Consider the following 13,783-nt stretch of genomic DNA (forward strand, 5'->3'; position numbering starts at 1 on the left):
TAACTTGAGGTGTTAGCGTCAAACTGTCTCTTACCTTTTTTTTTCGGTATTTGATGTGATAGAGGGCATTTGACTTTTAATAAAGATTTTCTGTCAATTGTTGACTGAGTGCATCTATTGATATTTTGAGGTTAATGCTTGATTTTGGTAACAATATATATTATTGAAAGGGACAGTTCACCCAAAAATTCCGTCATCATTTATTCACTCTGTCATTTCAAACCTGTATCATGTTCTTTCTTCCGTGGAACACAAAGGCTGCGTTTACACTTGGCATTAACATGCGATCACCGTGATCTGATCAAGCAGATCGGATCATCAGTCAATCAGGACATGGCGCGTTTACACTTGGCAACATCAGCTGACTTCTCGATCTGGATAACTGATCGGATCTGTATTTCCCGTGCAATATTTAAATAAGTTATTTGTAAAGTCGCAAAGTCGACCTGAAGTGGTGGGTTTTCTTTTGAAAGCTATTTTCAGTCACGGGACATTTTACAAATCAAAATAAATGTACGAGTCTCACTAGCGCTCTGGTCTTCTGACAGGTCGGGAGAGAGGGGGCGGCGTTTTGCGTGATGTCGACCTGCGAATGCAGACACGATGACTGGATTGCGTTTACATTACACTGAGATCCGATCACAATGCGTCCTCGACTACCTCTGGACCAGGACACGCTGATCGGATAACATTCCGATCAGAAGCACGTTAACACTTGTCTTTTCAATGTGTATGTGGACAACATCCGGATACAGGTCGCATGTTAATGCCAAGTGTAAACGCAGCCAAAAGGAGAAATTACGAAGAATGTTCATGCCACTCTTTTCCAAAAAGGACAAAAATCACCACAAACAGTAGTCCATGTGACTTTTTGCAATATATTGCAGTGTTCAGAAGCTTTTTTGAGGGACAGCTCATAATTTATGATGCTATTAGCGGACAATTTTGACATCTGCTGTAACTCTTAAATCTCGTTTGCGCTCCATTTTGAGACTTAAAGGGATAGTTGACCTTAAAATGAAAATTCAGTCATCATTTACTCACCCTCACATTTATTTTTTGTGTAATGCAAAAGAAGACATTTAAGAAAATGTTTTTTGTTTATACAATGAAAGTTGGAACAACATGGGTGAGTAAATGGTCACAGAGATGTGATATTTAGGTGAACTATACCTTTAAATTTCATTATCTCCATAACTGGCACAACACATTAAATATCTGTTTAGAACAGCGCTGAGCATATTATCGGGACAGTCTAATTAAATACTGTAATCTAATAAATACTGTAAGAGAAGCTTTTTGATTTTTTTATAATAAATATTTGAACTGTACATTGTTGCATATTTGAATATAATTTTAGCCAGACCCCAGTCATGGCCCTGGTTGTTTCTTTGTCCTCTTCTTGTTCTAGTTCAAGCCCCATGCAGCTGTGAACGAGCCTTAACAATAAAGATGGGCGACAATGATTCTTCAGCCTATCCTGTCGTATTCCACTTTAATGACTCTTTAAGCTGAATGAGATAGTTAGGAGCAGCGCTGCCTCAGCACTCGCATGATTATACACAGCACGCTTTGAGCCCGGTAAATCTCTACCCAGAGATGCACAGAGCTGTCCTTGGCCATATTAGTTCAGCTGATGATTTACAGGGTCAGACACTTTTTGTCCTTATAGGAGGGTCCAACACTATTTCAAATGCATTACATTGTTTTTGCAAGGAGATATGGCTTAAAATGTAAATGCATATGTTGTGCTTTGTTTTGGGGGATTTGTTTATTATTATTACACTTTGGGTTGCCAGGGGATTGCTATTTGGTTGCCAGAATATTCTGGGAGTTTGCTGTGGCATTGCTATTTGGATGCTAGGCTGTTTTGGATGGTTGCTAGGCCAGAGTCCCACCTGAAGTCAATATATATATATGTGTGTATGTATATATATATATATATATATATATATATATATATATATAAATAAAATAGATAAAATAGGAAGTCAATATATATATATATGTGTGTGTATATATATATATATATATATATATATATATATAAAAAATGTGCGGTTTGTACGGAAACCCATTTGAGACACATATGAAAAAAATCATGCTTTTGTAAATCAGAATTATGGCATAAAAAGAAATGACAGACTACATCATAATTATGAGATTAAAAAGTCGATTTTTTTTATCTCATAATTTTGACTTTATCTCACAATTGTGACTTGTTACAATTGACTTTTTATCTCCATTTTTGTCATAATTGTTTCTCATAATTTTTGCTTATAATGATAAGCTTTTATCTCATAATTTCAACTTTGTCGTCATTGACTTGTCATCTTGACTTGATAATTGTCATAACTATCTCATAATAGGGGAAGTCGTGGCCTAATGGTTAGAGAGTCGGACTCGTAACCCAAAGATTGCGGGTTCGAGTCTTGTACTGGCAGGGATTGTAGGTGGGGGGAGTGAATGTACAGCGCTCTCTCCCACCTTCAATACCACGACTGAGGTGCCCTTGAGCAAGGCACCGAACCCCCAACTGCTCCCTGGGCGCCGCAGCATAAATGGCTGCCCACTGCTCCAGGTGTGTGTTCACGGTGTGTGTGTGTTCACTGCTGTGTGTGTGTGTGCACTTTGGATGGGTAAATGCAGAGCACTAATTCCGAGTATGGGTCACCATACTTGATCACGTCACTTTCACTTTCATAATTGTTTGTCATAATTTCAACCTTTTGTCATAATAATGACTTTTTATCTCATAATTTCAACTTTGTTGTCATTGATTTGTTGTCTTTATCTCATAATTAGGACTTTATCTCAGAATTGTTTTTTTTTTTCATAAAAACATCTCATAAGTCTAGGGAATTGAACCCATTTTACCATCCTCTGTGGGGATATCTGAATGCTTATAACGGTTATAGATGATCTTTCCTCAATAAACCATACAGTTTAGAGGTATGATTCATGTCTGTAGCACAGACAAAAGTTTAATATGAGCAGCCATATAGCAGCAAAATTAATAATTCACCAAAATTACGCAGAAATGAAAATCATTTACACTCCCTCATGTTGTTCCAAACCTGTATGACGTTCTCTGTTTTGTTGAACACAAACGAAGATAGTTTGAAAAATTGCTGTGTTTTGTTTTGTCCATACAATGAAAGTCAGTGGGGTCAGGGATAATAAATGAAGGCAGAATTTTCATTTTGGGGTGAGCAATCCCTTTAAATGCTAAAAAGTATCCATTATCTGAAATGGTATGGTGTCTCACATTGTTTTCATCATTAGACAAGTATTTTGACACACATACCAGAAACAATTAAAATGGACTTTAAAATAAATAAAAATGCACTTAGAACTTTGTTAATGGTCAAAAGATCCCATTTGCTGGGCTTACGTAAACCATGAAAATGCTTCTTAGACATAAAACAAGGCATGCCTGGATGAATTGGTGAGGGACCGTTTTGGCGATATCACAGCGGTGTGCAGTCATTAGGGATAACGCCGCCTGTGCTAATATGCAGTTAATTCCTCATCCCGTTACCTCCAACTCTCTTTATGAGGACTGTATGAAAAACTCCAGTGGGATGTAAGTGCTGATGATGCGCCTCCGTTAATTACGCCTCTCACCCTGAGCATCTGCTGATTTAGATGTGCTTCTGTTCCAGTCTGATACAGCCACTCAGGCTGCTGACAGTAATGTAGGCATTAGAGCACTGATTCTTCTGGACGCAGGGCATAAAATGGGACGCCGGTGACTCACATATGCGCAGCGGTTCACGCACACACTTGCTTTTCTGGCCTTGGCTGCCCTCTAATCTTATTAGCTCACTGATGTTTGCCAGTATGGCATCCCAAGAGTTTCAAAACAATCAATTTTGGTGTTTTTTAGGAGCCAGTTCGATAACAAAGGCAAGGTTTATATCAGTATTACTGGATGTGTTCAAGTAATGGCTTTTTGTCAGGCAAACGCGGTACGCTAATCTACTGATCAATAACGATAAACAAGGAAACACAATACGTTCGTTTGAGTCTGCAAACACAACATCCTAAGTTTTACACAATGCTTTTACATCCAATTTGGAGCTTTACCATTAGCATTCTAAATGTCTATTTTGCCACTGTAGCTATATGCGAACATGATTTAGCATAGTAGCATGTGTTTCTGGATAAGTGGGTTTAACCAAAATCGCCCTCCTATTACCTATTCCCTACACTAGTCCATTAATATAGTCCACAGTGACTGAAAACGAGTGTGCAAATTTGGAAACGTGTTTGTTTAAACCTTAATTAAACAATTGATAACCATTTAATTAACTGAAGGCCCGTTACACCAAGGATGATAACAATAAAGATATATAACTATATAAAGATAGTTTTAAATGATTGTGACAGAGGAACGATATCATTGGAATCACTTTCAGAACAATGTTTTCCAACTGACAATAAAAACATTGGTAGCTAATCAGAATCCACCCAAATTTAAAAAGCTTGAATGTTTAAAGTGGCAGACGACAAAACAGAACATTAGCATTAATTGGCTATTGTTATCTTTATAGTTATCACTTTAGTGTAAACAGGCCTTTACTGTACATCTGTATGATTCCACTATGGACAACATCTACTGCCGAAATGTGGGAATTCATTCGCCGCAACCCTCACGGTGCATTATGGGTATTCTCTAACCATTGAGTCTAAATTGGTTGTTATTGCCATGATTTGTGGGATTGATTGAATGCACTCAATAATGTCCACTGGTTTCGGAGACCACTACAGATGGCTGTCCCCTTAAATAATACACTATATAAGGGTATAGGTAGCAATTTTGGTCACAGCTGTAACAGCATTCCTATCAACCAATCAGATTTTAGGTTCACATTGACAGATAAGCATAGCATTATGATGGTCAAGAGCTGCATCCGAAATCACATACTGAGTAGGTACTATTTGATGAGGAACGAACTTTGCAACTTGTAAAGAAGCATGTTCTATATGTAGTATGAATGTGTGTACTAGGAACGCAATTGGAACGTACTATATTCATTATGTTGTCATTATCATGTGAGACACCAGTGTCAAGGTTTATGTTAATAGATAAGCGTTGCATTATGGTGGTCAAGAGCTGCGTCCGAAATCACATACTGAGTAGGTACTACATTTGATGAGGAACAAACTTCGCAACTGTTCTATATAGTATGATTGTGTGTAGTATGAGAGAAATGTGGACCTACTTTTTTCGCCATGTTGACCTACAGTTACGTTGCTTTACTGCCATTCACAACTCTTCTCCCATGGCCTCATGGGAATTTTAAAGTGTCCATTGGATGTGAATTTCATAACGTCAGTGAAATTAGTAGATTATCCAGGTAATACAAATAAATACTACAAATTCACACATACTAATTTTTCATATACTGGTTTCATACAACTGGTTAGCTTAGCCACATTAGCTCTGCTGGAAGATGCTATTTATCATACACACAGTGTATGATGTGTGGTACAGAGGACACATTTTGTAGACCATCTCTCGTCTGCCTGCCTAAATCTGCCTGAAGTTCTGCTGTCTGTGTGATAACTCTCTTATTTACGATTTCTGCTGCCCACAAAAACCAGATCAGTCACTGCTTTTGTCCCCTTTTACATGAAGATCTTGTCAGACACCTTTTGGTCCCTTGAGTTTGTGCGTAAGCGTACAAATCACAGTCTTGCTTCTCCAAGGAGTCAGAAAGGCCACTATAAATTTTTTCCAGACATAAATCACATGTGAGGATATCACCTCTACTCTCTGTAGGGAGTTAGGAAGTTTGTTTGTGATGTGTGTAAGTTTCTAGAAAACGATAATTAATGTGTAGTTGTGCCTGATTATTGTGATCAATAGTCCTATAATTTAAATCCCATATGCAGTTATCAATACAGTTAACCTACTATATACACAATTTGGCTTTTTTTTAATAAATACTCTGAGCCAACAGAAGCAGAACATTAAAGGGGTCATATGATGCTTTTTTAAAGATCATTATTTTGTGTATTTGGTGTAACAGAATATGCTGACATGCTTTAATGGAAAACTTGAAATCGCATCATATGACCCCTTTAATGTTCTTTGGTTGTCCTTTGTTGACCAGTCACAGTTGTTTTATGTTGCCTAAGCTTATTCTTCTACAGGACGTGACGTACGATAGCTAGCAGTGTTGTCGAGGCCAGCTCATTTGAGTCTGAAAACAAGATGGTTTCTAGCTGGTCTTAACTGATCATTAGCTGTTGCTAATAGCTTAGCAAGCACCATTAATGAATTAATAGAAACCTAAAGCTGTTTACAGATAATATGACTCACCTTGATCATGTCATGAGCATTAGCTGGTTCTCAATAGCTTGGCAAGCATCATTTATGAATAAAAAGAAAGCTAGCATTTGATGTGACTCACCAGTGATGCTATGAGTATTGCTTTTTGTCAATAGCTTAGAAAGAATCATTAATGCATTAACAGAAAGCTAAAGCAGTTGAGTATTAGCTGGTTGCTAATAGCTTAGCAAGCATCATTAATGAATAAATAGAAAGCAGCGTAACTCACTAGTTCCCTGATAGCACACGCACATCACAGAGATGTCTATTTGACGTCTGCATTTACATCTGCAAGATGTATTTTTTAGAGTGTTTGCTCATCTGCAATATGTCTATAGGACATTTCCTATCAGATGTCAGATAGATGTTTAGAAAATGTCTTTAAGATGTTTATGATTTAGAATGAATGTAAAACTGACATCTTAGAGACATCTAGCAGATGTTTGTACACAGCAGATGCTTTCCAGATTAAGCGACCTTTAACAGATATCTTGCAGACGTATGTGTGCTATCTGGGTTATGCTATGAGTATTAGCTGGTTGCTAATAGTTTAGCAAACACAATTCAAGAATAAACAGAAAGCTAAGCAGTGACTTACCTCAGTCATATTGTGTGAGTATTAGCTAGTTGTTAATAGCAAAATCAATGAACAGAAAGCTAGTTTACAGATAATGCGACTCAGCCATGAGTAGCTGGTTGCTAAAAGCTTAGCAAGCCATTAATAAATAAACAGAAAGCTAAAGCAGTTTACAGATAATGTGACTCATCTACTGTAAGTCATGTTATGAGTATTAGCTGGTTGCTATTAGCTTAGCAAGCACCATTAATGAATAAGTAGATTATAACATAGTGTATATACAGTATATATATATATACAGTATATATATATATATATATATATATATATATAATATATACTCTGCTAGAATTATTAGCTATTCTGCCTACACAAGAAACATGCTTTTAATGTTGAATTCTGTTTTAAATAGTATTTATTTATGTGTGTGAAGTGTTTCTGCTGGAAATCTGTCATTCGACATTACTAATATTCAGTGAAAGACCATAAAAGCAGGACACACTGACATAATTTGTTTTAATGGTTCCAAAAGTTGTACTGAGTCTCGTAAAGACAGATATGCACCTTCGCAGATGGTCTCTGTTACTGGCAGGGAAAGTAATTTTGAAGACTGTAAAGTTTAACAGCTTAATTCCCACTCTGTATATTAATAATTATATTCACGGTCAATAAAGTTGAGATGAAACAAGAATTGTTGTACAATAGGCCTAGTGGTGCTTTTTATCAAGAAAATATGATAAAGGATTTGCAAATCCTAAAGTCACCCCTAAAAATGGGACAGGCTGACTATTCAAAATATAATAATTTTATTACATATCATATACATAAAATTCCTTTTCTTAAAAGAAAAGTTCCAATAAACTACTGTGATTCTAGTTTACATCACGAAAAAGACAATCTATATATTTTTATTAAGTTAATAAATATTTTTAACACATGAAATTATTTTAAAAGTATCACATAAAATATTTCACAAATAGACATACAAAAATCCAGTAGAAAAAAAAGCTGTACTATTCTAGTATTCAAAAATCAGAAATAGCTTCAGTGGATGGAAGTACGTTTTGTTAACTGTTCTTCATTAGTGTAATGTTATGATTCACGTCAGTGATGATGTTCATCTGAAGAGGTTATTTTTTCCAGTATTCGGGGGACAGCCATTTCCATTTCTCAGTCTATAGGAAACAACATGTAGGTTATTAAAATTATTTTCAGATAACCTGTCATAATCATCACAGTGTTTCTTAATATTAAATATTATGTTCCACTTAGCATTTTGAAACGTAATAATGGAAACATTAACACGTTTATGCTGAGCAATTTTCCATATATCACATCAACACTCACCTTAAGGGGCCGGGCAGATAAAATCTGCTTGGGTTTTAAGTCTGCTAGCGTTTCATAGGTATTAGTGTGTGTCTCTTCTGCTCTCGCTGTAGACCGTGAGTCTGGAATCTGCTCGTATGTGTCGTCAACCCGAAAGTGATTTGGGACGGGTTCAAGAGGCACCTCGGCATACATAGCATCGCTTTCCTGCACGTTGACCTTTGACATTCTGGTCCCTGCCATGTTTTGGTTGCCATGTGTTCCGGCTAATTGATAAACAGATGAATTACATAGTATTTCCAGGCTGTTGCTAAAACCTGGATTGCTGAGCTGTTCTCTCTGCATGTGGGGAGAGAGTTGAGGTTGGCTTCTTCTATTAAAGTGTTCTTCTACTTCACTGTCATCATCCAGGAATGGCAGGGATTGGCTTCTGCAGTTTGGCACTAGGAGCTCAGAGTAAATGGTTCCTTGGTTTGCGGCGGGACCTTTCTGTAGCCTCGGGGCTCGGGGCTCCCCTCGAGAAGCTATAAGTGAAATGTCTTTGCCCTCTGTGGGCATTCTGGCCCTTTCTTTGGGCTTCTGCAGGTCTATTGCTGTGTACAGGACATTTTCTGGGCTGGCCTTTCCTTCTATGGAGGCGGCTTTCAGAGGAGGGCCTTTTCTTGGCACTGGCGGCACTGCCTGTGGAAAGCAATCATAATTATCCAGATGTGAAGCCATAGTCAGACGTTTAGACACTTTAATTTACTAACAGTTAAATAAATGAAGTATGCATATAAAAAAATTAAAAATTTAATTAAATCAAACACAATAATTTCAAATTGAATTTAAATTAAATGGCAAATGTGACATACGGGTGTGTTTCTGTGTCCTTTGGGTGGCAGGGCAGGAGGTTGCAGTGTCTCGTGTTTTTTTTTGCATTGGTCGTCCCAACTATACTTTGCAGCTTTAACATTCACTCCTGGCTTCTCCCTCAGGTCAAAATTAATCACATCATACAGCTCGCTTGTGGACGACTGCAACACAACAGCACATTCAAGATCAGATATGCACAGAAAAAAATAAAAATAAATAATATGCTTGCCTTAGCAATTATTTAAGGAGGGACAGATACAATACAATGAATATAAGCATACTATTCAGTAAATAAATGTACTACTCTTTAAAGGTTTTGAAAGAAATCTCTTATGCTAACCAAGGATGCATTTATTTAAACAAAAATATAGTAAAAACATAAATATTGTGACATATTTTTACAATTTAATGTGACTGTTTTCCATTTGATTATATATTATAAAATGTCATTTATTCCTGTGATGCAGATTTATTATTATTATCAGTTGCTGCTTAAAATTTTGTGGAAACTGTGATTTGTTTTTCAGGATTCTTTGATGAATAGAACGTTCCGAAGGACAGCATTTATTTGAAATAGAAATATTTTGTAACAGTATAAATGTCACTTTTGATCAATTTAATGCATCCTTGCTAAATAAAACGATTCCATAAACAATCATATATTTTTATTAAAATTATTATTATTATAAATTCACCTCAAAACATGAGAGTGTCAGATATTCTCCAAACGGTTCAATGGGTCTGGTTTTGTAATATTCGATGAGGCTGGTGAGGGTATCATGCATCTCTGTGTCGCCCGTCACAATAAAACGTCCATCTTTATTCTGATTGATGACAAAGTGCCGACATCGATCACGACCTCTATAAAACAATTATTTACAATGTTAAAATGAATTTAAAAAGACAGTATATTCAATTAAATAATATTTGTAAACATTTTTAAATCATTTAAAGAATTATTTACATTGAGCTAAACATTAACCCCAGAAAATGCTGATATTCAACCAGAATTTTGCATTTTAAAAGTTTCCTCCTGTGCGTAAAGGAAATGCAAATATCTGGGTCATTTGTGAGAAATAAAAAAACAATGCTAAATTGTACTCCAGCAAGTTACCAATGACTTTTGCAGCCCTTATTTTGAGCGAGAAACACTCACTTATATGACAGAATGTATCCAGTGGCTTTATCACTGAGCCGAATGAGGAAACAGCCCAGTTCCTTGTCTTTCAGATGCTCCTCTGCATCCCTGCGAAACACAAAACCACAGGGAATTATGAAAGCAGCCCAACTTTGAATATTGCTTACATAACAAGATTATGAAACCGAAAAGTACACATATAACACTTCGGAAACTTAAAAACTTGTGATTCACTCTTAAAAATGAAGGTTCCAAAAGGGGGTTTTCACAGCAATGCCATGGAAGAACCATTTTTGGTTCCCCAAGTAACTTTTCTTTGAAAAGTTTTTAAAAGAGCCATTTTTAAGAACATTTTAAAAATCCGAAGAACCTTTTTCTAGGTTCCTTGGATGTTATAAGTTCCTCATGGAACCAGATGCCAATAACGAACCTTTGTTTTTAAGGTGGCTATAGATTCAAATAACCTCATATTTTTAATCAACAAGACACCTTCTGAAATAAACAAGCACATAAAATGACTTTTTTCTCAGAAGAGATTAAAAAGTTAAATAAAACTGCCGTAGCATCACATAACAGATAGTATCTCTTAAAAAAAAACAAACATCTGTTGCCCCTTCCAAATGTTCATTTTCTCAGAAACGCTAGTTAAATAAAACTGCCGTAGCATCACATAACAGATAGTATCTCTTAAAAAAAAAAAAACATCTGTTGCCCCTTCCAAATGTTCATTTTCTCAGAAACGCTTCTTACTTTCTGCTGATAAATCCTTGGAACCATTCGGGGAAGTTGCCGTTGTGGAGAATTAGAGGTGCCTGGGTCTCTGTAAACCATTTCAGGGCCAGTTCCCTCAGTCTGCTCTCAGTGCTTTCCTGGACGTCTCCTGCAGGCTGGCTGTGGTCCATTCTCACACGCTCCTGTGTCAATATAGAAAGGCAGATGAGACAACACACTGGACAGCCAATGCCACCAGCTTTGAGCAGCACTGCAGGTCCACACCGACAGCCTCATTTGCCTATTTTCCCGGCGACGTCATAAAACACCCGCGGCTGTTTCAACAGAGCCATTGTTCTTGTTTATCACGCCAGAGCCGAGTCAGTCTGACATGGTTACATTTTACTGCAGCAGGTACCTTTCTCAGGGTAAGCAAAACTGAGGTCATGTAAATTTCCCATGAATTTTGTGTATCGCTACATCTGTGCTTGCCTACCCACTTTGTAATTTTAGATGATCTCGGAAGTTTCAATTAGATCACAGTACAGCTGCGTAAAAATAGATTCCCTGATGGGAAATGACTTCATACATCCAGTAAAAGTCACCTTGACTGATGGATTCCATTGCAGTGACATTTAGGCATGATTTAAGTGTCCAAATTCCATGTACCTTTAAGCGAAACATCAGGCAGGAGTGGAACCTGTGAGGTTTGGGCCTCCTCTGGTCCATCGGATGTGTTCTTGTGAGGTAGTTATGCTGCGATTTAGAGCTGTACTGTCTTTTGTAGTGTCCGCTGGTCCATAGAGATCCTGTCAATGGACAAAATGTAAAACTATCAGTTCACTTCACTTTTTTATAGGTTCTTTTTTTTCTATTTTTTTCTTTTTATTTATTCATAGGCAATATTCATTAAATATTTAAAATGAATAGAAAATGACTAATATATCAGCAAATAACCACAGGTTTATATATTAATTTAGTTAGTTTCTCTCCTGTGGACGACATCTAGGCTATACAAAATGTATTGTTTCCTTTTTTTTTCTTTTTCTTCCTTATTATTATTATTTTTTACATTTTCTTCTTATTGATTGATTTACTGATTGAGATTTTTGCTTTTTAAACATTTAATAGATTTTTTAAGAAAATTACTCAATGACAGAATAGCAGGTTCTTTTTTTCTTTTTCTTATTTATGTATGTATTTATATTTATACGTTAAATTATTACATTAAAATATTTTTGTGTACGTGCATTAAATTGTTCTGTTCTATAACATAAAAAGTTATGTGGAAAGTTTTTGTAGTACTTTTGAGTGTTTTTTCAGTGTTTTTAGAATTTTGTTTATTAATTTATTTAATGCTTAGATTACATTTTTACGTGCTTTTATTTATGTGGAGCATTTTTTTTGTCTTTTTAGTGCCCTTGACTTAAAATTGTATATGCCTAAACTTATGCGACTCATTTTTAGTATCTTTATTTATTTATTTATTTAATGCTTATAATAAATTAAATAATACATGTTTATGTAAAGTTATGTGAATTAGTTTAGGGTTTTTTGTGTGACTAAATTATAAAATTAAATAAAATTAAGTAAAATTAAATAAAATTAATTAAAAAATTATATTAAATAAAAATTTGTCTTTTTTTGTATCTTTAATTTCACACTACCACACAATTTATTGCTATATTCACAAGTAATTGTTGAACAAATATTAAACATAGTATCATACCTAAATAATGCATTAAAAAATGGAGATAAAAAATCCTTTAAACCATCGTACAGTCTGCAACATAGAAAGCCATACGTACCTGTTGGTGTGCGCTGATTCGTGCAGTGTGATTTGAGTGTCATGTTGCTCAAGATTAAAACTGTCCTCAGCCTCTCACGTGCCTGATATAGTTCTGAAGAGCAGGAGGACGTTCTGAAGGTGTCTTGACTGTTATACCTCGCTGACATTCACCTCACAAATTGTTCCACACAGAGCTTGGAAAAACAGAGTGTTATAGAGAGGGTAAGACACTCAGCTCACGTATGAATGACAGCGCGAGGGAGGGAAGGAAAAACACAAACATTCTCACACAGATCACAGCTTACAGTTTCCTGAAGAGAAATGGAACACACAGAGGAAAGAAATGTGGTCTCACTGCACACACACACACACACACACACACACACACACACACACACACACACACACACACACTTTGTCATGTAAGTCATGTAAACTTCAAGAAGCTGCATAGTGGCAAATGTAATTTATTTGCTTATTTATCTATATATATTTTTTAATATATCACATAAATATTTATGCAAATATAAGTGAATTTTGATACTTCAGCCACACTTGAAAATGAACTAAATGAATATAATGTAATTTATAATTAATTATAATAAAAACAAATGAAATATATTTTATTGATCTGTAATATTTATTAATTTATAATTTTAATAGTATATTTCATACATTTTATATAGATATAAATAAATATCTATTTACTTTTTATTTATTTCTGATTCTGATATAAATGCATGTATATAATACAATTATTTATAATACAATAAAATAAAATAAATAGATTATCACACTATTTATGGCTGAAAGTACTACATAAAATCTTCAAATCAGTTTTTGAAATCAGTTACATGGAAATCAGTGTCCCCAGTGGCATCATGTTGGTACAGAGGTCGTCAGTGTGGCAGCACAGGATCAGTAACTGAGTCATCAGGGTTAAAGTGTATGTACTGTAGCGCTGTGGTTTTTGCCCAGGCTGGTCTGATTTGCTCTCCCCACCCCTCACACGTGGGACAACAGCCTCCTCAGAAAGAGTGTGTGTCA

At 35.7% G+C, this 13,783-nt stretch overlaps 1 protein-coding gene across 1 annotated transcript; it reads right to left on the minus strand.

Annotated features, from left to right (window-relative positions):
- Nucleotides 1-8,047: 8,047 nt before the first annotated feature.
- On the minus strand, nt 8,048-12,913 carry LOC107698494 (uncharacterized). The gene is made up of 8 exons (XM_016499520.1): nt 12,756-12,913; nt 11,617-11,756; nt 10,987-11,150; nt 10,255-10,344; nt 9,794-9,959; nt 9,098-9,259; nt 8,265-8,924; nt 8,048-8,092 (listed from the first exon to the last, which is right to left on the minus strand). Exons 1-8 carry the CDS (start codon nt 12,901-12,903, stop codon nt 8,048-8,050), a joined length of 1,575 nt encoding a protein of 524 aa, XP_016355006.1. The 5' UTR covers nt 12,904-12,913.
- Between the last annotated feature and the right edge of the window lie 870 nt (nt 12,914-13,783).

This window comes from Sinocyclocheilus anshuiensis, unplaced genomic scaffold (genome assembly GCF_001515605.1).
Source record: "Sinocyclocheilus anshuiensis isolate Anshui unplaced genomic scaffold, SAMN03320099.WGS_v1.1 scaffold1054, whole genome shotgun sequence".
Taxonomy (NCBI): Eukaryota; Metazoa; Chordata; class Actinopteri; order Cypriniformes; family Cyprinidae; genus Sinocyclocheilus; species Sinocyclocheilus anshuiensis.